A 27,708-nucleotide genomic window follows, 5' to 3' on the forward strand; every position below is an offset into this window, starting at 1 on the left:
AGAGAAAGAGCAGCCAAGATGAGAACTGGAGGGGTGTTGCAGGGCAGTGCACAGTTTTTATGCACAGTTAAAACAATGGTGAACAATGAGCCCATCAGTCCAATGCTATCTCCAGTGGGTATGCTTTATAACTTGGATGATTCCTCTTCTCCTTAAGCAAATTTTCTATCTATGTCCAAAGTATTCCTACATCATGTTTCATATCATATTCTTCTGACTTTTTTTCTTTAGAATATGTAAGCATTAGCTTTTTCTAGAACTAGGAACTTTATTCTGCTATACATTATTTGATACTTTATTTTTACTCTGGAAGTGTGAATTTAGGAGGCTGTTTAACTTACTGAAAATGCAGTCTTCCCACTCTATTTCCATTTTAGATTTTAGCTTGTTACACACAAAAGAAAAAAAAGGAAAAGTTTCTATGAGGTGAATTTTAAATATTTTGTAAAATTTAATAGCTCTGTTTTTTCTGTAATGTATATGTCATCACTAAAAATAAGAATACCTTTTAATAACTATACAGGTGTCAAATAGTTCATCTTATCTTACCTCTTTAAGTATTCCCTTTATGTAAACCTGGTCCTTCAATAAGCTCATGTATTTTAGATTAACTAAATATTACCTGCATTTCAAACATATTTCAGAGAGCAAGAGATACACCCTTAATTTCAGCTATTTCATTCACTGTTATGTGAATTCTTTTGGACAACTGCATATTGTTGTGGTCAGTCTTTTTCTCTTAGTGTTTTTTGAAAAGTTTTGTTAATATTTTGGATACTTTTTGAGGTGAAGAAAAAAATTTCTGTTTTTAAAAATAAATTTTTCAAACCCATTGATTATTCTACTAATCTTCTGTTTTAATTTGGACAACTAAGGGTGCAATAGATATTTCTAGATAAGTAATTAGGGTTTCTATATGATTTGTTTGGTTACTCTACTTATCTTTGGTTGAAACTCCTGAAGCAACTGAAATTATAATTCACTAAACACTAAAAAATCATAACAAGTTATTCTAACTTCCATTGTTATTCAACCTGAAAGAAACAAGAGAACTGCTTAAAAGGAACTTCTCCATGAAAATTTTGCTACAAGTTTTATGGCTAGCAGTAAACTCATTCATTTGCCTTGTTGATTGTAGATATTTTTCCTCCCCGCTGGGGCTTATTTGTATGTTCAGAGAGAATTCTTTACACCTTAACTATTTCAGCTCAGAATGTTCAGTGTTCCCATAACATTTACATCCCAAAAATGTTGAAAAGGTTTGACAAAACATGTTTTAACCTTCATATTCTTTACATCTTGTACAGACTTATTTGTGAATGTAAATAATTGATTCTTTATGATTTTTACATTAACCTCATTACTGTACTTTCTCTTCACGAATTTCCTCTGGTTTATGTGTTTGGACATCATCCCCAGGGAACTACTGTTTACTAGCAATACTTCAATCCCCACTGCAATGGTCATCACAGAAAGTCTTCACCTATTACTTTGCCATAGGAGCATTATTACTGCTGAGAGCAGTTCTGTAATTTTTGGTTCTCTGTTTCCCATTTTTTTGTTTCAGAATTTCTTTTAGTCATGTGATCATGTTCTTGTGCTTCTTCCATATTGCTTTAATACTTAAAATACTTATATAAAATACATATTCTTATAATATTTAAGAACCTCTGTAGAAGAACTCTCTGTGTTTTTCTTGATTTTTTTCCCCCTCACTCTTCTTAATTAACTCTTAGTCCTACACTTTGCTCCTTACGTCTTCCCAATCTCCTCAGTAACTTCTTTTGGGAGTCCAGGAGGATCTCTTCTCCTTTGATTCCTTCCCAGAACAGGCTTCCTTCATTCAGAAAGATGGCAAGCAAGAAGGCGAAGCAAACACTGAGCATGCAATAACTGGTGCCACCTGACTCTTCAGACCCAAAGTTTGCTAGACATGACATCCTTTATATGCAATGTAAATTCTCATATCCAATATACTGATATTTAGTAGTTGTCTACAAAGCATATTGAAACTAGTTTTATGCCTGTATAACTTTCTGTGATAGCTAGCTGTATAGCTAAATAAGAAATAATCTGTTTATACACACAGTCATTGCAAATCCACCTAAATTACTTGATATACACTAGCTTGCCAGAATCACAATCAGCCACTGGTTTTCAGCACACTTCTGTCCAGAGCACGGCCTCCAGAGTAGCTGAGTCTGCGTTTGTTGTCACATACAGTATTTATTATCATGTAAAATCAGAAAGAGCTCATAGCTGTGTGCCCTGACCCTGATAGTGATGACATTTTTCCCCTTCCTTAGTGTCAGTTTTATTTACTCCTCAGTAGTGCTGATGAGCACCACCCAGTGCTGTGTACTGGGCTGAAGTTCTCTCTCTGGGCATGAGCGAACTCCTCTGCTGGGTTGATCTTGTCTGGCCTCCAACAGGAGAGGATGTTGCAGTGAACAGTCTCTTTGGAAAACGGGCAGAGAAATTGACACCTCAGAACCAGTTCCAGCTCTCTGCTGCGAGAGAGAAACTGTATCCAGTTATGTCACATTTATGTTAAAGTATTTCAAATGCAAAATCAGGAACTCTCGTGTAATTTCACGGCCTCCAGATCACAAGTTTAGGCAGATGGGGCTTCGTACTGTTAGGGTCTGAAGTAAAACAATCACTGTGGTTATGTTGTTGAGCATGAAGCAAATCTGAAAGTTCTAACTAGTGCTACTGTTATTTTTTCCTCCATGATTCTGTCAAGACATAGAATGGACTGCCTATTATGTATATAATAAACTTAGGACTTTCACTAGTATTTTGGATTCCTCTCAATGAGGCCACATTGGTTGACTTCTTTTTTCAACCAAGAACACTCATTTCTTGACAAAAAAGCTTGTCATTAATGCCTATAGCTTCTTAGCCCGTGTTCTGCTCTGCTTCTGAAGCACATGCTATTCTACAAGCAGCATAATGGATGGAGCCTGGTTTCCTATCAATTTGTTCCCTTCAACTCCTAAGCTCTTCCTAGTCTCTCTGTGGGAAATAACCTCCCTTGTCCTGCAGCTCTGAAAATTTCTGTCCATAGACAGCAAGCCCTGGGGCTATCTCCATCACTTCCAGAGGCCAAAGCAGCTTGCTGTGGTCCTGGCAGCTCAGTGCCAGCAGAGCTTTCCCTTACTGGGGAAATGGCATATCCACCATGCAGCTACCAGCGCTTATGAAGATTCCTCAAGCTTCAAGGCGACCAGATCACCTTTCCCTTGAAACGTGACAGCAAAAGGAACATGCCAGTCTCTCCCCACATCCCTGCTCTCTCAATCCGGCAGAACCGGGATGGGTCAGGACCAGCACTGGTTCCACCGGTTGCGTCCCCAGGGTGAACGCGGAGCAGGCTCGAGCCGTGTGTCTTCCCTGGGGTGCTGGAACCCTCGGGGGCCAGGCAGCCTTCGGACCCCCGGAAACCGAGGGACATCGTTCCCGGGGAGGCGGCTGGCGGGCGGCAGGGGCGCGGCACGGCTGGGGGACAAGCGGGGCGGGTTCCCTGCCCAGGGGTACCGCTCCCGCCCCGCGGCAGCGCCCGTGCCCGGCTCTTCCGCGCCGCGCCCCTCCGGGCTGGCCGGCGGCGGGGCGGAGTGAGGGAGGAGCCGGCGGCGGAGGAGCCGTGCGGGCTTCCTGGCGGGGCAGCGCTGGCGGCGGGCGGGTGTCGCGGAGTGGGCAGGTCCCTGAGAACTTCGCCGAGTCTGCCCGGGGCGGAGGCGCGCCCTGTCCGTGAGACGGCAGCCGCCGCCCGCTCGGCATGGCCGGCCGCCTCGGCCGCGGGATGTGCTGGGGCAAGCGGGGCCGGGGCTGCCGCGGCGGGGGCGCGCTGCTCGCCCTGGGGCTGCTGGCCGCCCTCGGCTTCCTCGTGTGGCGGCACGGCCCGCCGCCCCTCCACGCCGCCCGCCGCGCCCCGCCGCAGCCGCCGTCCCCCGACTCCGAGCTGCTGCGGCGGCCGGTGTACGCCAAGCCGGCCCTGGACCCGGGGGCGCTGGGGGAGCTGGGCCGGGCGGTGAGGCTGGAGCTGAGCCCGGCCGAGAAGCGCCGCCAGGAGGAGAGCATCCGCCGGCACCAGATCAACATCTACCTGAGCGACCGCATCTCGCTGCACCGCCGGCTGCCCGAGCGCTGGCACCCGCTGTGAGTAGCGCCGGGGGCAGGTGGGGCCGGGGCAGAGGAGCCGTGCCCGCCGCTGAGAGAGAGCCGCTCCGGCAAACTGGAGCGTCTGCTGGCAGCCGTCAGCGCGGCGTAGTCGTCTCTCTCTCGAGTACCTCTCGCTCAGGAGCGTGGAGGCTTTTGGAAACTTTCTCATCACAAGCGCTCTTGGATCACAGCGTTCGCTCTCAGAGTTAAGTCGCTTGGTGACTTTGCCAGGCTGCCGCACCTACACAAGGCAGTACGAAGCCGCGTGTTGGTGGTGGGTGAACAGGTTGTTTTCCCACGTAGCCCTGGTAATGTGTTTTCAGTCCTCAAGCTACGCTGCTCTGCTGTGTTTCTACTGCTGCTGTCCCCTCTTGCTGTTGCTGTCCCTTGGGTAAGTCACCATGGGCAGCGGCATATTTTTCAGTCACTCCCAGCTTTACAAATGTTACGCTTGCCAGATTTCAGCTGTGCATTGTATCCAAATGTCTTAAGACACACAGTTTAAAGGAGATTGTTTTATCAGCAGTTTTAAATGGTGCTCACAAAGGTGGGTAAAGGTATCCTGAAGCGGGACTGTGCTTGATCCGGGACGCGTGGTTGTTGGGACAAGGTGCATTTACAAATTACATGCATAGTTATGACACCAGTGACGGATAATGGCACAGGCAATTGTAAACAAAGGATTAGATAATGTTCGATGAGGTGGCTCAAGTTTACAGGCAATGGCTCAGTGCAGCTGTGAAGCCAGCGTGGCACAGCAGGTCTGGCTGTTGTGTCCTTGTGCAAATACTCAGGGTGGCACCTTCTTGGGCTCTCCTGTGAGTGAGCTCCCGGCTGCTGAGAGGAAGGGCTAGGCAGTTCAGGGGATATGCTAGCCATCACAGGGTTTGGGATGGAGCCATGGCTGCTCCTAACTCTTCACGTTTCTTTCACTTGAGCTTGGCTTCAGCTGGTTTGTTTCGTTGCAACAGGTTTGTATGATATGGTAGCAAAAAGCTGTGGAAAAAGCAGGGCTCTGCCTCTCCCATGCGTTCACGTCACGCCTGTGTGTCCTGCCCAGGGTTTCACCAACTCTAATTGTAAGTGCTGAATCTAAAACAAGAATCTTATGATGGCTTTCAAAAAGTTGCAGTGCAAATGCAAGGCCTTTTCATCGTAAATTTAAGCCTGACACTAGGCTTGTTTTACTTAGTTGTTATTCCCTTCTTATCAGCAGTCTGTAGACCATAGGTCAAAAAGGACCATTTTAGTTTCATTTCCATGGGAAGAATTAAATTATTTTAATGAGTTATTTTGGACTTCTGCCATTTCTCTGTGATAGGGGTTTAGAAGAAATAGAAGGTCACAGTTGTTGAATAGGAAATATTATAGATGGGTGTGGGTGACTATTCTAGAAATGAAAATAATTTAAATAGATTTTGCTACAACAGCAGGCCCGTTTTGATTTGAATCTATGGATGCTGAAATGACAAAATATATCCAAACCAAAAGAACCACAGAAGCATCAGTGACATAATCTCAGATATAATTGCCTTCTGAAGTTGGTGCTGTATTGTACTGTTGGCAGGTGCTTCATGCCTATGTGCACAGTTAAATCTAAATTATGGCAAAAATGTCACAGAGTATCTCTCCAACTCACACAGCAAATGTAAAAAACTTTCACAAAGGCAATTTTGCAATGAAGTGTTAACTCCTCTCAAGAAGGAAGACCGTGTAAAGAGACTGAAGTAAAAAAACCCATAACAAAAAAAAAAAGAACTTATCAGCAAGCCCACAGCCATAGAAAATGCATTGCACTTTGTTCCAAGATTAAAGGTTATACAGTTTGAAATCTCAAGTCTAGGGGAAGTATTTTTTTTTATTTTAAGGTGGGTAATGCTTGACAATTTATGACCTATAACAAACATTTTGTTGATAGGTGAGGCTACAATGATAGGAAATAAGTAGTAATGGTAGTAATGGCAACTAGACTTCAGCAGTCCACCAAAATCATGCAAAGGCTAAATTTTAGATGTAATCAGTGAGACAACTTTGGTACCAGAATACCAGAAGGTGACAAATCCACCATTTTTTGGTGGAGTCCCAGAAGAGAACCAGAGAACTGTGTGCTGGCAAGCCTTGGATCTTTTCCAGCCATGTTATCTACAAACTGTGGTGAGGGAAAGAATTAGTAACACATGGGAGGGTGTGATCTACTGAGAAAGTCAGCAAGGCTTTTGTCAAGGATGACGTGTCTCACAAATCTGTATGAGTTCTTTGAAGGTCATAATTATATGGATGAAGAAGTGTGTTACTTGATGAGTTCCTTAAACAACTGTGAAGTAATGTGGAAATTACTTGCATATATAAAAAAGTGAGTAGAAGGTGTGAAGCATTTGGTTTTTTGGTTTTTTTTTGTTTGTTTTTTTTTTTTTTAGTTTTTTTTTTTGTTAGTTTTGGTTTTTGTTTGTTTTAAGGAGTGAAGAGAAAGTCCCACAGAAATCTGTGTTGGACTCAATGCAGTTCAACTTACATCATGGCTTTCATAAAGAAGTGACTAATTTATAGGTCTTCAGCCTGAAAGACAGGTGGCCTGCTGGAAGGGTATCTCCTGCAGGATTCCTGCAATACATGGTTGATGGATGAAAATGGATAAAACAAGTTCTGCCACCTCCCTGTTTCAAAAATCCATTTCCTGTAAAGCACAGTCCATCCACTAGAAAATTTAAATCAAATATTCAGGAGGTATTGACAGATACTATGCTTGGAGGCTGTTCTGGGCTATGGTCTGTTTCAGCATATTCTTGTGTGTATGGAGGTAATCTGGAAATTTTAGATACCAAAAAAATGGGAGAATAAAAGGGAAACAGAGACAACATTAGCACCACCTGGATGCCCCAATGCTCCTTTTGGCATTAATGTCCTCCCACATTGCTCAATGAACCCACCCTCTGTGTGTGAATTGGTGAAAACATTTGAATCCAATGAAGACTAGAGTTTTGTTAATAAGATAGGGAGTATCTGAACCAGTAAGCTGTTAAATGTGATATGCAAAGTGATTGCATAAGGTGTTGCTGTGTCAGAAACTCGTGCCAAAAATCTTTTCCTGCTGCTGCATGTTGTACATCCTGGACCTGCCATGGGAACAGAAGTGTGGCAGGTATTTACTAATACCTGTCTGTGTCTGGTAATACTGTACAGGAAGAGAAGAATTGTTTGGCTGAGATTACTCTCTCAAATAATGTATTGGTTGGTGATATTTGGCTAAGAATCAGTTTCAAATATAGATCTTTCTCCTACTAATATATTCCTGACAGTGAAAATATTCAAAAAGTTGGTATTCCTTCCCACCACAATAATTTGCTTTTTGTGATGACTGATTCTGTTTCTATGGACCCACAGACCCAAAGAACTTGACAACTACAATTGTTTCCTTTAGACAATTTCTGCTTCCTTTAACTGTCTGAGCTTGATATCAGCAACTGATAATGTGTTTCATCACACAGTTGTTTAGTTTTATTGAAAATATACATATAAACAAATAAACAATATAAATAATAAATAATAAATAATCTATTAAAATGTCAGTTTGGAAGAATCTTATGGATAAGAATGTAAGTTGCTAAATGATGATACAGTTTGTACAAGGCTAGAAGCGAAATAAGCCATAGGGTCAGAGAAGGATGGAGGTGGGAAGGAAGCTTTGGGGTGTTTAGTCCAATGTTGAAGCCTCCAAGGATGGAGATTCAACATTTGAACACCTTTAAATGCAACATCACTGCCACAGTGATTTATTTTTATTTTTGTCCTCTGATCATAGGGGTGTCTGGATGGCTCAGCTTGTCTTCCCAATATCTACCCTTCATTTCTTGAGTTTGTACTCATAAAGGGAGCAACAATTTTAGGAGGCTTAAAACCAGCAAGTGTCTTCTGTCAGACTTTGACTTACTGAGGGCCCTGTTGGGGCTGATGCCCTGTAAGTGGGTGTGATGAGCTTGGGGCCATGGGGCTTGGCTGCTGCTGCTCTGCCTTCCTTCCCCTGCAACAACACGTCAGCATTGTGTCCCATGGGGCTTCTCCTTGTGTGCTTGTTTTACAGGACTGTAGGGCTAGACAGACAACTGATGTGTTCTCTTAGCATTTTACAGCTTATTACAATGTTTAAGAATTACATTTCCAGTTTTTCTACTTGGGTTCTTTCAGATTAAGGGCTGTTTTCAAGCATTGTTTCAGATTTTAGGCATTCTACTTTTTCTTTCTGTATTACAGTAGGGATGTATTGCTCACTTATTTTGGGGATAGCTTCTGTAAAAGCACACAAGTTGCCTTTCAGCTCACTCTTGGTACAAAAGGAATAAGTCAGGACCAGGCACTTCTGTGCTGACTCAGCATTTCATGTTGTCTCTTTCATGGTTGAAGCCTGATTCAGCCCTTGGGGCTCATTTTACTTGTAATCATAAGGAAATGGAATTTTAATTCTTTCCGGTCTTTCCTAAGTAGCCACAAAACCCCCCAAAATATTGAATGTGGTCTGCATAGTATTTTTCAGCTATTAAAAAAAAAGTTTTAGATGTTTGTTCTTTAATTGTAGGTATTCTTCCATGTTTTGGAGAGATTCTTTGTATAATTTTTTTGTATATGTGTGATTTTTTGTATATATTTCAGTGTCTGTGCATATATATTTGTCTTTGTATAGATAGCTAGATATACACAAATGCTCAAATTCCTCTGTCACCATCATTTATGCCTATAATTTTATTTATTTGGGGGAACATTATGTTTGACTTTAGCATAACAATCTTTTGCTAAGATTGTTTTGTCTTTCAATACTGTTTTTCCTGTTTGTTCACATATTTGAATCTGATTCTCTCAGAATCTCTCTTTCTTCTGTGGTTTGTTTTGTTTTCTGGGCTGTAAATACTAAATTATACCAGGATTTTTGTCTGATAGGATCTTGCTAGCAAGTTCCAAGAATAAGCCTTGATACTAGGTTTTGGTTCCTTTTCTACTCCAGAAATCACAGCTACTCCTGCCAGGAGTTTTAACTTGACTCAGTCCTGGGAAAAGGCGTAGCAGCTGTATCCCTCCTCAGTCCACAGTGAGTGTCTGACTTCACCCAGGAGCTTCTCTTTCATCTCTTACCTAAAGGCGAAACAACTGCAGTGACTTTTTTTTTCTTTTTTCTTTCTTTCTTTTTTTTTTGTTTTTTTCCCAGTGTGTATAGGACATAGAGCTCTTTGAAGAAGTGAGCTGCAGCAGCTTGACCTTTCTGGCACATCCCTTCCCTCTAAACCATCACCTGATGGTGCACCTTGTGCCCAGAGCTGGCTTTGGCATGGGTGTTCCCATGCTTTGCATCTGATCAGGACACACAGCACACTTCTGACAAGCTAAGGCTTTGCATAAAACAATTAGGAGTGTGTTTGCTGTAAAAGTTTTGGAACACTATGGTCACTCGTTTGATGTTAGGATTTTTTGGTTTGATTTCTGAGCTTTTCGGAAATATGTAGTTGGTTACTACTAACTGTATTGTTTATAATACCTTTTATTCATTACTTAAGTGTTAGTTGGCAGGATTTCTTTCATATATAAACAAGCTTTAGACCTTCAAAGCAGTGTTTCTATAGGACATTTCATTCTTTCCTCAGACAGTAAGTGGAGTAAAAGTAACTCTTCACTATAGTTGTTTGGGTTTTTTTACTAAGAAGGCTTCATTTTATAGCAGTACAAAATGAAGAAATGTTTCCACTATTGCCTTGATATTCAGGATATTTTGCTACTTTTGTTTCCTGTCACCTGTAAAAATGTGTCACTTTTCATTGTCATTATGCTTTTAACAACCCACAGCAAATATTTTCCAGAATAGCTCACATGATTATTTTTCACCATTTTTTTTCCAGCTTCTGGTAGATTTCCTCAACTTCCTTTGTCATCTAGATTATTGCTTGGTTTCAGCTGATTTAATTTTTAAATTAAAAAAGTTCCAAGATCTGTGATTGATGGTGAGAAAAAATAGATTTTTTTTTAAAAAAAACTTCAAAAACTGCTTTTATTTAAACAATTGTCTGTAAGGACCAAGTGCATCCACACCTTAGTTTTAGTGATGAATACAATAGCTTATTTCAGTTATGGCTTTGCAAAATATTTTTTCTTGTCTTGAATCAAATTACTCACATTAAAGTAAGTTTTTGAATGTAGGTGTAGGAAATGGTAAAAGTGCAAACATTTGAACAAAATGTAACCACTGTTTCAGCTCAGCAAAACAAAATAAAAATCAGGTGGGTTTCCCCGCTGTCACATGCAGAAGTTCCTTCTCATCTGCACATCTACAATCTATAGGATTTCTCTAACAATTTCGGATTACGAGACTCTATGGATTTCCTAAATTTATGGTTTTTAGGATACAGACTTTGTAAATTCTCTTACTTGGTCTTTCTAGACATTTATTTCTTAATGTATTTTTAATCTGTCTTAAAGAGATTTGTTTTCTGTGCCATCTCCTCCCCACCGCCAACTTCTTAACAAATATTTTCTTCTGTTTCAGACTTAGTATCTTTTTTGCTTTTCACAATTTTTGTATACAAGGCAGCAGAGCCCATTATTATCTGAAATCTTAAGACAGCTTTTGGCAGTCTGTCTTGTCGGTACCTTCTTGTCATCAGGAGAATCATTCCATAGAACATTGAATAACCTGAAAAACTGTTTCACAAAGCCTCTGTTTCCAGAGACTTGATCATATCACAGTGTGGTGGCCTGTAGAGGGATGCTTTCTCTCTTACATAATTATAATTTATATAATTTGAAGAGTTTTTAAACAGCCTGCTGGGCTGGGACAGGTGATGGTGAAATGTAGGTCAGCATCCTGAACTCACCTGCTTAATTGTTCCAGCCTTGCCCCAAATAATCTGGCCATTCTGGCAGTTATCAGCACCTTGCTGATGTGTGTTTTGCTACTCACACCAAGACACACCTTCTGTAAACTCTTAGTGCCTTTTTCTGCAATAATTGAACGTGGCTTGTGTAGGTGTGTAAAACCAGGTGGAGCCTCTCCATGCCAGATAAACGTTTAAATTTTTTTTTTTTAATTGAAAATAAAAAAAAAAAGAGGAAAATCCCTGAATTGGCAGTGGGATCAAGGTAGTCTTATGTGAGAAAATAATTTTGGCATGAAAAGTTGGGTAGTGTTTGGAGGAGATAAGAACAATGTTTATCATATCCCTTAATTCCACTGGAGACGTGGCACTTTTCTATCCCAGGCCTTGGGTGGTGTTGCTTTTGGCTCGCGTGCTGCATTTTATCCATAGGTTACTCTCCAGACAGAGGGGTGAGCAGTGGATGTTCAACTGGAGTAATTCAGCCTGGAGTAAGGGACACGGCCTTGATAACTGTGGGATGGCTTAGAAACCAGTGCTGCCACCTGTGTCAGGCTGCAGGGCTTGGTGTGCTTGTGGATGGATGTGCAGAACCCTAAGCTGCGGCTTGGGCAAAAGTAGAGAAGGGGATAGAAGATCCCAGTATTTGTGTCCTCTGCTATGGCTTTGGGAAAGTGAAAGGAGATGCTTTCTCTTGGGTGAAGGCATTTTGCAGATTCTAATGCCCACATTGCTGCTTCTGCAGTTTATGGAGTGGGAATCAAGATGGTGAAACTAGATTGAGGTGCCCATGGATGCTGCCATTCATCCCCATCAGCCTCATTTACTTACAGCTTACAAAATTCCACTTTTGAGCCTACCTCTTACTGAAAGAGCAGTTTAAGTTGGTGTTTTAGCTGTTCAAATTAGAAAGAGGAAAGGAGCTTTTGTGGTGGGTCAGCATGTCTATGGCCCATCACACAAGCCCAGCCAACCTGGTTCCTAGCCCAGCATGTGAAAGCCAGCCTGAAGTAGAACGCTGGCAGTATTTTCCAGGTGACACTGGGATGGGGTGTATATGTCACATACTGTAGTCACATAAATCAAGTTAAATCAGCTTCAGCAGTGACATGTGCTGTTTTGCACTTCTTGAGAGAAGCTGCGCAATCCTGAACTTGCCTAGGGCATTCAGATTGAAACTTCAAAACCAAAACTTACGCAGTATACCTTCTGAAAGCATTAAATAATTTATGAGCAGTTTGTGTTCTTAACAAATCTTTGAAAACTCAGAGAGCATTTCATTTTTTTTTCTTAAAATATAAGTAACAGTGCATATAGAAGATCAAATGTGGAGATTGAAAGTCTGTTTTCCCTTTCTGTATCATTGTCACAGTTGTGGTGAAAGTCTCAAGTAAGAGCATGTCAGCAACCATTCCTAATTAACTCATGGCAGTGTGCCCAGTGTGCACACATTCATGCTCTCTCCCTGTGTATAGATACACATCTCTTAGAGAAACAGCTCTTTACAAAGAAATAAATTGAGTGATTACATTAATTGACACAAATGTTCTTGAAAACAACCCATTTAATTTTGTTTAGGCATTTCCTGAGTGATGTCTCCTTAGTTTCTAATAAATAACCTATTGTAAAACCTGCTAACAGAAGACTGTGTAGTGTAGTAGATTCCAAGGTTAATTTATTAAACTTGCCAGCTCTTTACTCTCGGTTAGACTGTGATTTAAAAATGCAGCGTAAAAAAGGCAAAACCAAAAATCCACAGGAATTTGGATGTGTGATGATGTACTTTTACGTGTTTGGCTTCAGTTTGCATTTTGTGAACTTAGTTGTTTGGGTAGAAGCTGTAGTGAACCACAGAGGAAGGGCGGTACATAGTAAACATGGTTCTGTGTTCAGGTACATAGCAGCATTAATTTTTCTTTCTTCCCATCTAAAGATTTATGGATGAACATATTTAGAATTCTAAAATATGGATGTAAATTGATAAGAAATGCCAAAAGACAAAGCTTTTGTTTGTTTTATGCCTGTCTTATGCCACAGTGATCAAGTAAGAGGATCCCTGGAACACACCCACCCAGTGTGGCAGAAAATGCCTGAGGGAAATGAAGGATGCTGCAGAAGCAGGATGCTGCTGGAGCATTGTAGTGTCCCCCTCTGCTCCTTGGAAGATGGTTGGGGCAGTCCTGGCCATGTTTTCTCTGAGTGTCACTGTACTGTGCACAAAGCTTCTGCTTGTGCATTTTCTAGTGAATGTGCAGAGAGCAGAACTGACCAGAGGGCAGACACTGGGCAGGTGCCACTCCTTTGCATTGCCATACCTGTTGTGGTTATTATTCATTATATACCAGTGTTTGTCTTTGAAATCTGAATCCTGTTTAAAACTATATGCGTTTATTTTGTTGCCTCTAGAAAAGCCTCTTGGATGTGTTGGCAACAGGTTTTTCCTCAGTAACTGATCCTGGTATCTGATAACTGTTACCAAAATCAGGTTGACTAGAGATATGTGTACTTCTCTGAAGAAAAGTAACCCACTCAACATGCACAACGTGCCATTTTAAATTTAGGTAATTGTTTATTTTAAAATACATTTAATTATTACAGAACAATCAAGTTCCTGTGATTGAATAAGATAAGGAGAATAGTGAAAGAATGTTGGACTTCAAATGCATCTGCATTTATTTTCCAAGTTTGGAAATGTCTCGCTTACAGGCAACTAATTTCCTTATGTCTGTGTTATGTTTTTACCAGCCATTTGGTAGTTATGATGACTAGGTTCAAAGTGATGTATCACAACCAGTGGTAGGGACCACGTTTAACTTTACTCATAGAAAAGTTAAGCAACTGTTCTATAATTAAACCTCTATAGATAAGAGGGACCCACTGAGGTCTCTTGGGCTGTGCTGAATCAATGGCTTAAGGAAGGTGAGGCGAGATCCTTCTGGATCTGTCTTTATGGATCTGCAGAATCCAGACAATCAGCTCAGAGGTAGTTTTTAGGATGAATAACATGAGATGCAATTAATCCTGTCTTAACATGATCCTCTCTATTGGAAAGAATGGTGTTATGGGTTCGAGGCACCAAAGAGTGCCCTACTGAGAAGCTGAAAGCAGGTTGCAGTATAGTATGCATAAATATATGTTCCTAGTGTCTGCAAAAACGTATTTTGGGACTGCTGTCACCAGTTGCTGTCATTTTAATGGCATACTGTAATTGATATGCATTTGTTTTTCTGAATAATTCAAAAGTAGGAGTGAAATGATTCACTTGGAAAGTAGGAGCTGGGATACTTGGCTGACACATGGATAATAAAAGTACATCTTGAAGTTTGCAAGTCTGAATACAGAAGATGGGCTGCTGAGGCACTTGTGTGCTAAACAGGAGTTTAGAAATGGAAAAGATGTGGTATGACCACTAGGCTTTAAATCAGGTTTTGTACTCATAGTGGGTTTTTTGAAATTTTCATATCTTGTGAAGTGGCAATGTTTAGTGTCCATATGCATGCCACTTAATTGTTATTCAGCTGCACTGCCAAGAATTTCCATTTCAGGGATTCATTAGCTTTTTAAAGATTTTCTTATGCTATAATTTTTCCAGGGTTTAAATGCTTTTGGTTTGTAATCTCCCGAATGGGATTAATTTTTAAGGCTTAGTGAAACTCTTTCATTACAGAAAGATAAGGAAAAGTGTGTTTCACTTTCACAACACTATTTGAGACTGCTAACAATTGAGATCTTCTAGCAATTTAGCAAGAAATATATCTTGGAAATAATATCTGAGATAAACATGCAAATCTACACAGAAGTTGAATAATGTGGCTTTTTTTTTTTTTTTTTGGCTTTTTAATAAGGACATCCATGGTACTGCTCAAGTCAGTGTGGTCATGCTGGCCAGCAGCCTGCCCTGCTACCGTGGTGGGTCACTTCTTCTCTGCACTCCTGTGCTGCCTTCCACCACGGAACTGCTAAATTAAACCCATTTTTTAGTGCTGGCCTCTTTCTTGACTTTGGAAACCTAAGAAACGTGTGCTCTGGTATGTCCTGTAGTAGGCTGACCTTTTCCTGCAGTGTGGGGTGTACTCAAGGAAGGAGGCAGCAATGCACAGTGAATCACAAACAGTGTGGGGATTGCCTTGCTCTGTGCCAAGTTATGTTTTCCATCTCCTGCATGTAATTTCAGGCAAATCCATTGAAATCTTTAATCTATAATTAGACTTATAAGCTTCTTTAGACCTTTTGGGTTTCCTTTCTTTAAATGGAATACAGCATTATTTTTCCATGAATCTTCCTGACATATTTTTCAAAGAATGCTTTCCTGGTGTTTTTTTAAAATTTATTTCTATTTTCCTTCAGCTTTCTAAAATGGATATGTAGAGATCCTCTTTCCATCAAGAAATGAACTCAAAATTACCTGGTACAAGTGACTGAGATATATGGATATTTTTTTTCCTGGCAGCACTGAGCAGAAATGTTTTTCAGTAGGCTAAATTAAATATGTGTTTCTAAAATTGGATTCATACAGCGGGGTTTTCTGCATTAAAAATAAAGAAGTTAATTAAAATGTCACTTGTCACTCCTTTTTATATGTCAATACTTGAATGTCTGGCTAAATAAATCAATTCTGTCACCAGGTGGTGGTGTGAGACAGTTCCCTCTGTGAAAGCCCCTCAGGACAAGTTACATCCTGGAGGGACAGGCATTCTTGTACTTCACTACATTAATGTGTGTGTCTATTTGTACCTACCTATGTATGTAAGTCTGTATGCACAGGTGTTGTCACATGGTGTTCCTGTCATGTTTGAGAAGCAGCCTTTGGGTGCCTCCTTTGCCCGAGTGTCATTTGTGCTTGTTGCTTCCCCATTTTCACATATTTATTACAGAACTACTCTACAGACTTTTTGTTTCCTTTATAATAGTTTTAATTTTAGGCATTACAGATTCAGATTTTTTTTTTCCTTCTGTACAACAGATCTTAGTAGATACTGCCTAATCTCCAAAGAAAGCTATAAGCCTTTTTTGATTGCAGACACAGCAGACTTAATAGTTTGTTAAAATATTTTCGATGTGCTATAGGTAAGCAGTTTGTTTCTAATATAATTTTCTTAGTGTTTTGGGGAATTTTTATGCCCCTAAATTGACCTAAGGTATTTTCCTGTTGCATTTTCTACTGATTAGTTTTAATTTTCTTTTTCAGCTCCCCATAGCATATGTTCTGGAGGACTTGTTGCTGTTCTGCTTTGGTAGGAGAGATGTCCTTCCTGCCTTGGTATCTGTTGTGATTTAGCAGTCTACAGAAGTTGAAGTCTGTCCTTCTGCCCCTTACAAGCCTTGTTGACTGTAGGCAATAAAAACTGCCAATTCAGAATGCTCTAAGCAAAGAGGAGAAATTGTAGAAGATGCCATCGTTATTTTAAAATTCTTCTAAACCAGGGGATTCATTTAAGAATTATACATTTGGCTCAGATATAACTTTCTTGGCATCCTTATGTTCATTTAGGGAAGTTCATATATATATTTATAGGAAATACATTCTGGAGCTTAATCCCAAGGTTTGCAAACTTTCTGGCTCTCCATAGAGCCAAACCCATGCATTTCTATATATGTTTTATGTTTCTGTGGATTTCACAATTAGATTATGCCAGTTGTGTGGTCTCTCCAAATTCTGCTTCAGTGTACATACATTTCAGTTTTGTTGCTGGTTGTTTGGTTCGGGTTTTTTTTCTCTCTATATGTTGCTGTTCCTTCACAGTCATGTTTTTACTGTCTAGCACTTGTTCTATTTTCCAAAGTAACAGTTATTGCTAGTTTATGTTGCTGTTTTTACTGCACTTAGGTTTTACATTTCTTTTTGTTTTTCCTTTAATCTGAGGCACATTTTGGCCGTTGCTTGTTCTTCTATTTGAAAGACAGACACCAGCCCAGAATACCTCCTATTATTTTTCTTTTTAGACATTTCGATCACTTGATCATTTGCAGAATTTTATTCATAATGCTTCTGTGGAAATGGAACCTCTGTAAGAGCAACTTCCTAATATCTGCTCATACAATTTACCACACACATGCAGTTCTTCTAAGATCCATTCTGTGTTCTTGCTTGCAGTTAGTAACTAGCATGCAAATGGATTTGAGAATTATTTCCTGAAAATTAATAAATGGTTTTGCACTTCTACTAAATATTTTCCCCCTTTACAGATGCAGAGAGAAGAAATATGATTATTATAACCTGCCAAAAACCTCTGTTGTGATAGCTTTTTATAACGAGGCTTGGTCAACACTTCTGCGAACTGTTCACAGTGTTCTTGAGACATCTCCGGACATACTTTTGGAAGAAATTATCCTTGTAGATGATTACAGTGACAAAGGTAGGAAGAATAAGTCTAAATAGTATCGATTGTTGATGGGCTTGTTTGGTCAGCCAATTCATAGGAGAAAGAGTTATACTGTTTGGGTCACATACCACAAAACTGTACAACAAACACCTCTCACTGAAAAATAGTTTTTCTTGTAGTGTGTCAGTGAAAAATCTGGCTTATGTACCAAATTTAGTTTGGAATGGGGAAGCACATTTGCTGTGTTGTAATATGAGTGCTTTTGCGTATAGATAGACTACAGTCTGATCAGAGCACTTCAGGTTTCCTGAATTGAGCAAGTTTCGATTGCACCAATGCTCCCCTGCTGTCTCATATAATGACAGTGACCTAGTTCTTTGGTCTTGTTTGAACAACAGGATATAAAGGCAATGCTGGCATTTTCCACCACACATGAATTGTGTTAAGAATAAAACTTTTATACAGAAAGTCTTAAGTAACATTTGAGAAGCTCTTATCGATCTGGAAATTTATTACAGAGGTAAATGTGAAGTAACTTTAACTTAAAAGTAACTGTGATTTGTGTCCAAATCCAAGTTTTGTGCTTTTTTCATGTCCTTTCTAAACATATATAGCCAAATCTGAGTTCAAAGCACCATAATCTTTAGAGCCCTACTCTAAGTAATATGCTAGCGAAGAGAGAGCTTCCTGTAGCAAGACATAAACAAATCATTTCAGACTATATTATTCCCTCTTTTTTGGTTTGTTACAGAACATTTAAAGGAGACTTTGGAAAACTACGTGGCTGGCCTACGCAAGGTGCGTCTTATCCGCGCAAATAAGAGGGAGGGGCTGGTTCGAGCCCGGCTGCTGGGGGCGTCTGTGGCAAAAGGAGACATCCTAACGTTCCTGGACTGCCACTGTGAATGCCACGAGGGCTGGCTGGAGCCACTGCTGGCAAGGTGAGCTTGTGCTCTGGGATTGTTTTCTCTCCCGTTGGAGACGAAGGGGTGAGACAGTTTGGCCCACTTGTGCAGTGGAAAAATGACTCATGGTTCACCAAAGGTTACTGCAGTCTGGTCCCTGAGGCACTGAGAGTGTTTGGTGTTTGTCTCCTGGCTGTGGGGGAGCAAATGCAAATGGAAGTTTGAAAGATCATGATATGGTGTTTTGGTGGGTTTTTTGCTTGTTTGTTTTTGGTTTTTTGTTTATTTGAATTTTTTTTTTTTTTGCCTGAAGACAAAGGTGCCTCTTCAGGCAATGGAAAGTTTTGGTTTTCAAGAAGACAAGTCCTCACCTCCAGCTTTGGAACTACATTGGTAAAGGAGGCTTTTTCTGTCAGCTAGGTGAGCAGAAGGTCTGCTGGGAAGATGTGTGCCCTGCAGGGCAATGTTTGCATAGTACAAGTCAATAAGCTCCATCTTCTTAGTCCTGGGCAAATCCACCTTTCCAGACTGGTTCTGACATAAAGCATCCTGGTGTAGGATAGGGAGGAGTAAATGTTGTGTCAACACTGACTCTTACTTGGAAACCATCTGTCCTGGGACACTGTACTTTATGTCTGTGTGGTCTCTTGTTAATTCTGCAAATCCGTCAGGCTGTTCAGAAAACTTTCATTAATTAAAAGCAAGCAAACAAACAACAAAAAAAACCAAAACTCTAATAAAAACCCCTAGAAACCAGAACACTAGCCTTCTGTTTCAGCTGAGAATATTTATTGTATTCTTGAAGCCTCACCCATGTGTAGCCAGCAGCCATACATGCACTTTTCCTGCTGTGGGTTCAGCCACTGGCACCTCACCACAGCACCTGCTGCTCCTGCATCACATTACAAGGCTCTGTTGGTTTTGCCTCTGTTGCTAACAGCTCATGGCTTTACCCCTTGGATGCCATTAGCAGATACTGATAGATACAGGACCTGAATCGGACCTCAAAATATTGTATATAGAAAACCAACTTTCTTTAAAACATAATTAAAAGAAAAAAAAAAATCTTTCCTCAAGGCCAGTGTTTTGATTTGGATCCTTTTAAGATTCCCACTAGGTACTGTAGAGTACAGAAAATGACCAGAAAATACAGCCCAAATACAAACTGGAAAGAGACTTCCAAAAGCACAAATTGTCTTGATGTGTGTGAGTCTTCCTGATTCCTAGTGGGACTTGTGTTCCCAAATTCCCCGTGTCCCTTTCAAATTGTATTTAGAATACAATTTCAGTCTTTTGTTTTCTTAAAATTGTCATACTTATCTTGTTTCTAAATTTCACACTGAGTGCATTCCAGATAACTGTGGGGTAGCTATGATAGCGTGAAGAAAGGAAAAGGGATAAACATCAAATCATGAGCACAGGTTTACAGCTGTTGCCTAAAAAAGTGTATGATGGGGGAAAGTGTGTGATATTTTCGCTTATTTAGCACCACTAGATGGCAATCTTGAGGAAGGATTGGGATTTTTTTTAAACGCAGGAGTCACCACCTGTAAAAAGTTATCCCTCTCTTGGAATTCCTGCTGTTCTTGCTGCAGATGCAGACATACATCTCTAAGGGTGGTTTTTTCTGCAGCATATCTGACTCAAATGCATGGCAGCAATACAAGAGTGTTAGCATTTTGCAGTGCAAACATAGTTGTGTTTGTAAGCTGCCTGTGCATTATACCATCTAGTTAATTCTTAACTTAGAGAAAAGGTGATGGCTTTTGAATTACTTCATTCCTTTCATAATTGAAACCATATGCCAGCTACCTGATTTTTACTTATTTTCCTACTTATTACAGGAGGTGGAAAATATTTTTACTTTTTATTCTTTAGGTATTTTTTTTCCTTTTCCTCTATGTGTGGGTATCATTTTCATTGCTTTGTTCAATGAGGATTTGTACAAAGTTTTATGCAAGTGAGACAGAAGATAACAATATTTGTATAAGCCCTTTTGTGTGCTCTACCAGACAAGGTCTCAAGGGGAGATCATAAAGAAGAAAACAGCTGTTTTACATATTCCCTCCAGCAACAAGAGGCCATTTCACACTTTGGGCAGTCTTTCTCAGCTCAGACAATACTACTTTGGAATTGCTGCTGTTCTCTGCTGCATTTAACCATTACAAGCTACTTTAATTTCACAAGTATGAGCCCTTGGTCAGTCTACAGATTTTTAGCCTAACAATCCCATGAGGAATGAGCTTCCTTTGAATGACAGATGCACAGCATCTCTGGTTTGACAATATGATGTGTTCATTTTTCCTTCACCTCTGAAAAATATAAATGCAAGATGCAGGGCTAAAGTGCATATCTGCATCTCTAAGTCAAACAAGTTACTTTATTTCACTGAACTATTAGGGAATGTCTAACACTAGAACAGGGAAGATGCTAAACAGTGATTTAGGAGAAAGACCTTGGCTTGAGCTTGTGTGCTTGACATTGCTCTTAGTACTGAGGGAGGCCATTCCAGAAGGTGAGGAGAAGGCTAATAATCCCACTACCTTCTGTATGGACAAATCCTTTCGGAGAGGAATCCTGAAAACCCTGCATGATATTGAGAAATGGGAGGAAGTGGTTTATCTCCTTGTAGAAGTAGACCTGGAAGAAATGTCATCAGCTCTGATGTATTCTTAGTATGATAAAGATCTTGACTATCTTTAGATCACCCTTGGTATTAGGAATGTCATTCTGCAGTGCTATCTTTTTTCTCCTTTTAATCTCCTATGTTGCCAGGGTTTCTTGAGTCCTCCTTCAGTTATGTTTCATTGTTGGAGGTCTAATTCCCATGTTGCAGGTTTGATTTCTTCTAAGCTCAGGGCTTCTTTTTGAGTTCATGTTACAGTACTCACTACAACATTTGCAGATGATCACAGTTACAAGAACAGCCATGATTTCAAGGGCCAAGAGTCTGGCTAGTTTATTATTCATCACTGCAAAGTATGCAATCAGACTGCTCTCTTAAACAGCTACCTGTACAAAAGAAAATGAACATTTTTTTTCTTGATAAAGTGGTGCTGGCTATGGCAGCCAAGCCAGATGCTGAATGTGTTATTTCAAGCCATCTGGCATATCTTGCTTCCATCATCCAGGAAGGTTGATGCTTGCCAGCGGAGTCCATCCTGATACATCCTCCTGATGTAGGAGAATGGGGGTTATTCTTGTATTTATTGGACCATCATTTCCTTCTTATTGCAGCATGAATTGAAAAGGAGCAAAACTTCATGTTTGCTATTGTAAGCATTCTTTGTTCTTGTCAGTTCTAGTGATTTTGGTTTTTTTTTTTAATTTTTAATTTTATTTTTGTTTTTAGAGATGTTTCTAATGGAAGTCACCCTTTTGTTTTAAAACCTTACCAGGATTGCTGAAGAAGAAACAGCTGTTGTCTGCCCTGTTATTGATGTTATTGACTGGAACACATTTGAGTACTTGGGAAATGCTGGTGAGCCACAGATTGGTGGATTTGATTGGCGCCTGGTCTTCACTTGGCACAGCACCCCTGAAAGAGAACAAAAACGGAGGAAGTCCAAGACCGATGTGATCAGGTTAATTTTTATGCATCCTAGAAACTGTGAATGTGGAATGTGTTTTTGATTTTACCTGAAAATGCCAGGTGCTGAAAGATATTTGGAAAATTAACATATTACTAAAAGTATGTATTTTGTTTAGTTCCCCACTTTTTCCAAAATAGTTCCTGTTTGTTCCATGTTCCTGGAAAAAATAGTGTTCTAAAAGATGAAAATCCGGTTTCATCTTTCATATGGAAAGCTTATTGCAAAGTAGTCTCTTGACTCCTCCTGACAAACTCTTACAAATGCTTACCAGCACATGGAAAGTGTGTAACTGATTAACTAATACTGGAGGATGTCCTCTGGGCAAAGCAAAGAACTCTGTGTTGTTAAAAAAAAATGTATCATGGGCAATGATGAAAAGGGAAAAAAAACCAGTAAGATTGTAAAAAAACAGTAAGAAGGTAAAAGTAGTTTTGAGGATTTTTTTTTCTGTACTGTAATAATAGTTGTAGTTCACTGTGCTATTTTCAGAGTTGAATCATTTTGCCAGTTCTTTACTGGGGTGAAACAACATGGCTCTATCCACCATGGTTTCTGTGAAGGGCTAACTTGCAGAGCTCAGGCTGATGTCTTCATTATGGGTTTTAATTTTGTTTTATTTTAAAACAACATGCCATCAGTTGGTATAAATTGTTACTCAACATTGTATTTTTAGGAGAGGTAAGAGAATAGAACAAACAAGGCATCTGGAAAATGGGAATGGTAGATGTGATCCTGACAGCTGAGGATCTGCCATGTTCAACCTAGCCTCATCTGCTATGGAAGTTTCTGTATTTCAGCAGTTTATTGAAGTAAATTAACCTGTTTGGCATTTTTAACACCATCATTTTGTTAGTATTTTTATCTGTTATTGTATAGACCACAAACATATGGAATTATTAATTTTTCTTGATTTTTTGTAAGTTGCTTATCATTATATTAATACCCAGTATTTCACAAATATTAAATATTATCCTCAACAGAATTAACTTTTTTTTTAATGGGAAAAGTGAGATAGTAATTGAGTCTTTCTCAGCATGTATTAGTCCATGTCCTCCTTAAAAAAATCCAAATAGAGTAAATGTTTTTTAAAACATTTAGTTCAAATATGATGCTTTTTTTTCTTCATGATAAAAAGAATTGTGTTTGACATGCCAAGAGGAAAATGATGAGGGATAAAGTTTCATGGTAGCCTGAGGAATGTGAGCACGACAAGTGTCTGGAGAAAGCAGCAGGGCTGGGAGTGGTGTCACCACCAGCTTGGTTTGGAGAGATCTGGAGGGAGACAGAAGGACTTGACTGGTTATGGAGTTTGTTTTTTTTCCTTCTGTCTTGTCTCATCTCATTCCATTCTTTGAAACAACATATGACAGTGTGAGACAGTGTTGCTTCAAAAAGATAGCTGGTAAAATTAGTTTTGACAGATTAAGAGTAGTTGATCATGCATCTCACTTTGTTGTTATTTACCTCAACAGCAATTTAGTAAAATTCACATAATGTCAACTGAACTTAGGTCTAATCAACATTATATACTTGGCACTTTAAAGAAAGGCATCCTAAGACTGTAAACAATAGGGAACAATACTGAACAAATACAAATTTATGTATATGTGCACACTCTGTCATAATGGAAGTACATCCCTTAAGTGTGCTGTCACTCTGGGCCTTGTGATCTTCAATGAGAACCCAGCCACAACTCCTAATTTTTTTTCCCCCCCAAAATTAGTAAAAAATTTAAGAACATACAGATGGGTAGATTTTCTTAGAAAGAAACAAAATCTCTTTAAGGGCTATAGTTACTTAATAATTGAAATCTGAGGTTTTTTTCAGTTGATATTAGTGGGATCAAGAATGTTGGTGTTAATTACTAAAGCACAAGTATTTCTTTAATTATTGCTTAAGTAAAATAAATAAGGATATAGAACTTAGAATTTCAGAGCCAACTAATACAATTCTGCCACAAAGAAGGTAATCTTTTGTTATGTGAAGAGGCTCTTCATTTACTCACAGATACTGCACTTGGAAAAAATTATTTTAATACAATATATTTATATTCCAGTGTTGTTTCAGATGCCTTTTTAATTACAAAATTAAATTCAAATGGCCTCATAATAATTGATAAATTTCTAACTGTTACTTTGTATCCAGAAAAAAACTGAGAAAACAGAAAATAAAAATATATTGTATTTTTTTAATCTGTTGCATTGGTTTAATACTTTTTATTTTTATTCAGTTCAGAGTTACTATTCTCTTTTTTAGGTCTCCAACCATGGCAGGTGGATTATTTTCTGTGAGCAAGAAGTATTTTGATTACCTTGGTTCCTATGACACAGGAATGGAAGTCTGGGGAGGAGAAAACCTTGAATTCTCATTTAGGGTAGGTGGCTTAATTGAAAGTTGCTTTTCCTCAGAATACAACAAGTTCCTGTTTCTTTCTTCATGCCCTTTTACTTAATGAGGTAGCTGTAATGTAAGCAAGTGCTAAGAAGGGAGTATTTAGGAAGTATCTTGTTCTTTCACTTCAGGATAGCTGTACTTTTCTTGCAAATAGCCATTTTAAAGCAATTTTTAAATACATGTCTTTGTTTTGAGCTCTAGTATAAAATGTGAAAAGGGTGTGATACTAGTGGGTGAAGTTTACATCCTGCAGCTTGAAGGAGGTCATTGGGAAGAAGATTTGTAGTGCTTTGGTGTGACTCAGAGTTCTTGCTGTGGCTGACGGAGCGAGCAGTTCCCAGTGGGGCAGGAGAAGGCAGCCCCTGTACTAATTTTAAGGATTTATTCTGTTTCACCTCAGAAAAAGTTTGTACAAAGGTTATAAAGGGTGGGAGGGAAGATCTCCAGTAACTGTAGAGTTGTGCCCACAGGAGGCGTGACCAAGTGCTCAGGCGTGAGTCAGATAGCTGTAATGGAAAGGATTTACAGCAGGAAAACAGGAGGAGACACAGGACAGTCCAGACTGACCGGCAAAGCAGTGCTCTCCTCTGCTCCACTGCTACCTGTGCTGATTCCCACTGAGCACTGGCTGCCTGTGCTTTACCCCAAATCACACTTAGCTCATTGAAGCCATCCAGTGGTGATGTAAGAGGGGTGCCTCTTTTGGCTTTCAGAGAGTCACAGTTTATTATCCTGGATTATCCTTGTCTGTTGTGCCCAAAATCTGTTACTTCTGGTCATGTTTGCATTTCTGTGAGTAATTGACTCATGGTACAGGAGGGTTTTTGGATTTTTTTGCCAAGTGACGACAGATTTCAAGGTTAAATAGCATTTTAGTGTTACAAAACCACTTTCTTGAGAAAGGAGACATGAGCAGTCTGTGTCTCTGGATGTCTCTGTCTTAACCAGAGAAGCATGGAGTCTTCCTGGCTGCTGTTATGGTCTCCTGCTGCCTGCAGTGCAGAAATTGTAGAAAAGAGGGTATAAGCAAAAAAATTATTAGGAATGATAACAAGCACAGGCCTAGAGTCGGTGTGGTTTCTTTCTGGAGGGAGACTTCTCTGCTGGAAACACTGATCTGAGTTCACGATCACCTCCTTTTTCACCTAGGGAACAGCTTCTGGTATGTAAACCCAAATACAGCCTACTCAGTAGTCTTGGTCTAGTTCAGCAGGCCTCCACCTGAAGTGAGAAGCAGTTGACCCACCTCCATCAGCCCTGTGACCCTCTGAAGCAGGAGTCTCCTGTTCTGGTGTACCCAGAACTTCAATTCCTTGAAGAAAACCTCCAATACGGCACACTTGGCATGATGTTCTTGGCTTTCTGCTATTTGTGTCTTGCTTCTGGGGAGACCAAGGCTTGCAGACAGTCTGACCCCTTCCTTCTGGCTCAGAGTGCCCCAGTACCAGCTGTTGCTCCCCCTCCATTGCCACTGACCTCTATGCAGCTCTGGCAGCCAGTCTTATTTTTTACGTCAGTGGTTCCCCTGAGCCAGGACTCCGTAGGGTGCAGCAGGATGTATGAGCAGTGCCTCTACTCCTTCAGCATGCAGGACTGTGGTCTCCTCATGGGACAGAAGAAGCATCAGAGGTGGTCTAGCACACAGGAGAAGCACAAAGGGAGAAGCAGAGTCCCCAGAAGAGAGTGCAAAAACACTCTGCAAGGGTCAAAGCCAGCAGGTGGTTCAAGCAACTCCTGGTAGACAAATGATTTAACAGGCCAGGCTGTGCAATGGCCAACAAATATGCCTGGCCATGCCAGTTTTCCTAGTGCAGATTGCCAGCAGCATCTGGGTATTTGTACATAACATGTTTTGCTCTGTTTGATTTGGAGCCCTTGTACTTGTGCTCTGTGTGGAGAGGATTTTTGTGGAACAGAGCAGAGTGCTACGATGTTGTTTAACTGTGTTCTTTTGGCTGCCTGCAGTGTTCCAAGAGGTCGGAAGGGATAAATCATTGTTAGTGTTGTTGTCCTCATGTTTTCTAAACCTGTCAGACCTGAAAATTAGGAGCAGAACTACTCAAAACCACTGTAAATTAATTTATTGTTTCTCTCGTCTCTGAAAACACCACTCTCTCCCAATGACATGAAAAGACTTGTCCTCAAGCCTTCTCTTTCTTGCACTTTGATTATTCTGAGCTGAAGAAATTCTCTGTGGTTTTGAGAGGTGCAACAAGGACAAAGCTTTCACTAAAAGCATGATGACTAAGAGAGATGGAGGCTACGTGCTGAATGCAGAATCGAGTCAATGTACCTTGATTTTGGATTGCTTAATGCTATTTGGCTGGATAAAATTTCACTTCATGAGCATAATGGGCATTGAAACTCCTCTTTCTGAGGGATTCAAAACATGCTCTTTCATCTTCTCCCTTTTGTACTCAGAGCAAAGGGAACCTGGTTGCAGCTCCTGTCCCCTCTCTGCTCTTGGTCCTGCAAAGGGTACTGCAATGTAAGTTTGTTTCTGGACCAAGGCTCAATAGGTCTGTCAGCCTGCCATGTGCAAAAAGGCCTTTCTTAGAAATGTTACTGCCCATAAGCCTGGGTGATATGCCTCAGAACACCTGGGGTCTTCTCTTTTCCAGTATTTTTGTATTGTTTCTTTTTGTCTGGATCTGGAACTCTGTCTTGTGTGGAGAGCAGCCAGGGTGAGTCTGTGTGTCTGGGGTGCCTCTCCACTCACCCAGCTTCCAGCAGATTGTGCATGAGCACCACACTGGGGGCTTAGCCACAAGTTGTCAAGAAAAATTGTAGCAGACAGAGAGCAGCAGAAACGTAGGGTTTTCCACATTTTGCCCTTTTTTAGGGTTTAGCGTCCTTTCTATATTTTTTATTTCTTCCAGATAGTCTTAAAATGTTAGAATGAGCTGGTAGAGCTTTTATTCTTTAGTATTCATTGACCCAGCACAAGGTCAATTGTCCAGAGACCCTGGCAGAAAGAGCAATTCCAAGGTGAGATTTTGAACATTTTCTGTAAGTTTTCATAATGCCACCGTCTGTCTCTGAAAACAAAAGAAAGTATGCCGATAGTCTGCATGCATCAAGATGAAAGTGAAAGTGAAAAAAGGAATGTCACCTTATTTTCTTATTGAAGTGGAGGAAAAATGTGTGCTTTCATAATGAGAGCTGTGAGTTACCCAGACCTAGTAGAGAAACAGATCTAAATGTACGTGAGCTTGCAAAATATGCATGAAACCTTATGTGCTTTTCTGTTAGAAAAGGTTGAACGAGTTTTATGGAGAATCTTCTGCATAGCCACTTATTTAGCATTTAGTAATCAACTTTCTCTATTCAATTCCTCGCTTTATTTTATGGCTATTCATTTGTACCTGATTTTATATAGAGGTCATAATTTTTCCATTAAAATGAAAGTGAATAAACCTTTTGAGGAATTGTTTAGCTGAAGTATATTCAATTTTCTTTTGTAATAGGATGACAAGAT

General features: G+C 40.1%; 1 protein-coding gene across 1 annotated transcript in view; it reads left to right on the forward strand.

Annotated features, from left to right (window-relative positions):
- The first annotated feature begins 3,682 nt into the window (after positions 1 to 3,682).
- Positions 3,683 to 27,708, forward strand: part of GALNT12 (polypeptide N-acetylgalactosaminyltransferase 12) — a 46,174-nt gene continuing 22,148 nt past the window's right edge. The window contains exons 1-5 of the mRNA XM_064431002.1: positions 3,683 to 4,161; positions 17,202 to 17,371; positions 18,090 to 18,279; positions 21,642 to 21,827; positions 24,093 to 24,210. Of these exons, the coding sequence (XP_064287072.1) occupies positions 3,782 to 4,161; positions 17,202 to 17,371; positions 18,090 to 18,279; positions 21,642 to 21,827; positions 24,093 to 24,210 (1,044 nt within the window). The 5' untranslated portion in view covers positions 3,683 to 3,781. The remainder of the gene's footprint in view (positions 4,162 to 17,201; positions 17,372 to 18,089; positions 18,280 to 21,641; positions 21,828 to 24,092; positions 24,211 to 27,708) is intronic.

Source organism: Passer domesticus, chromosome 1, assembly GCF_036417665.1.
Source record: "Passer domesticus isolate bPasDom1 chromosome 1, bPasDom1.hap1, whole genome shotgun sequence".
Lineage (NCBI taxonomy): Eukaryota > Metazoa > Chordata > Aves > Passeriformes > Passeridae > Passer > Passer domesticus.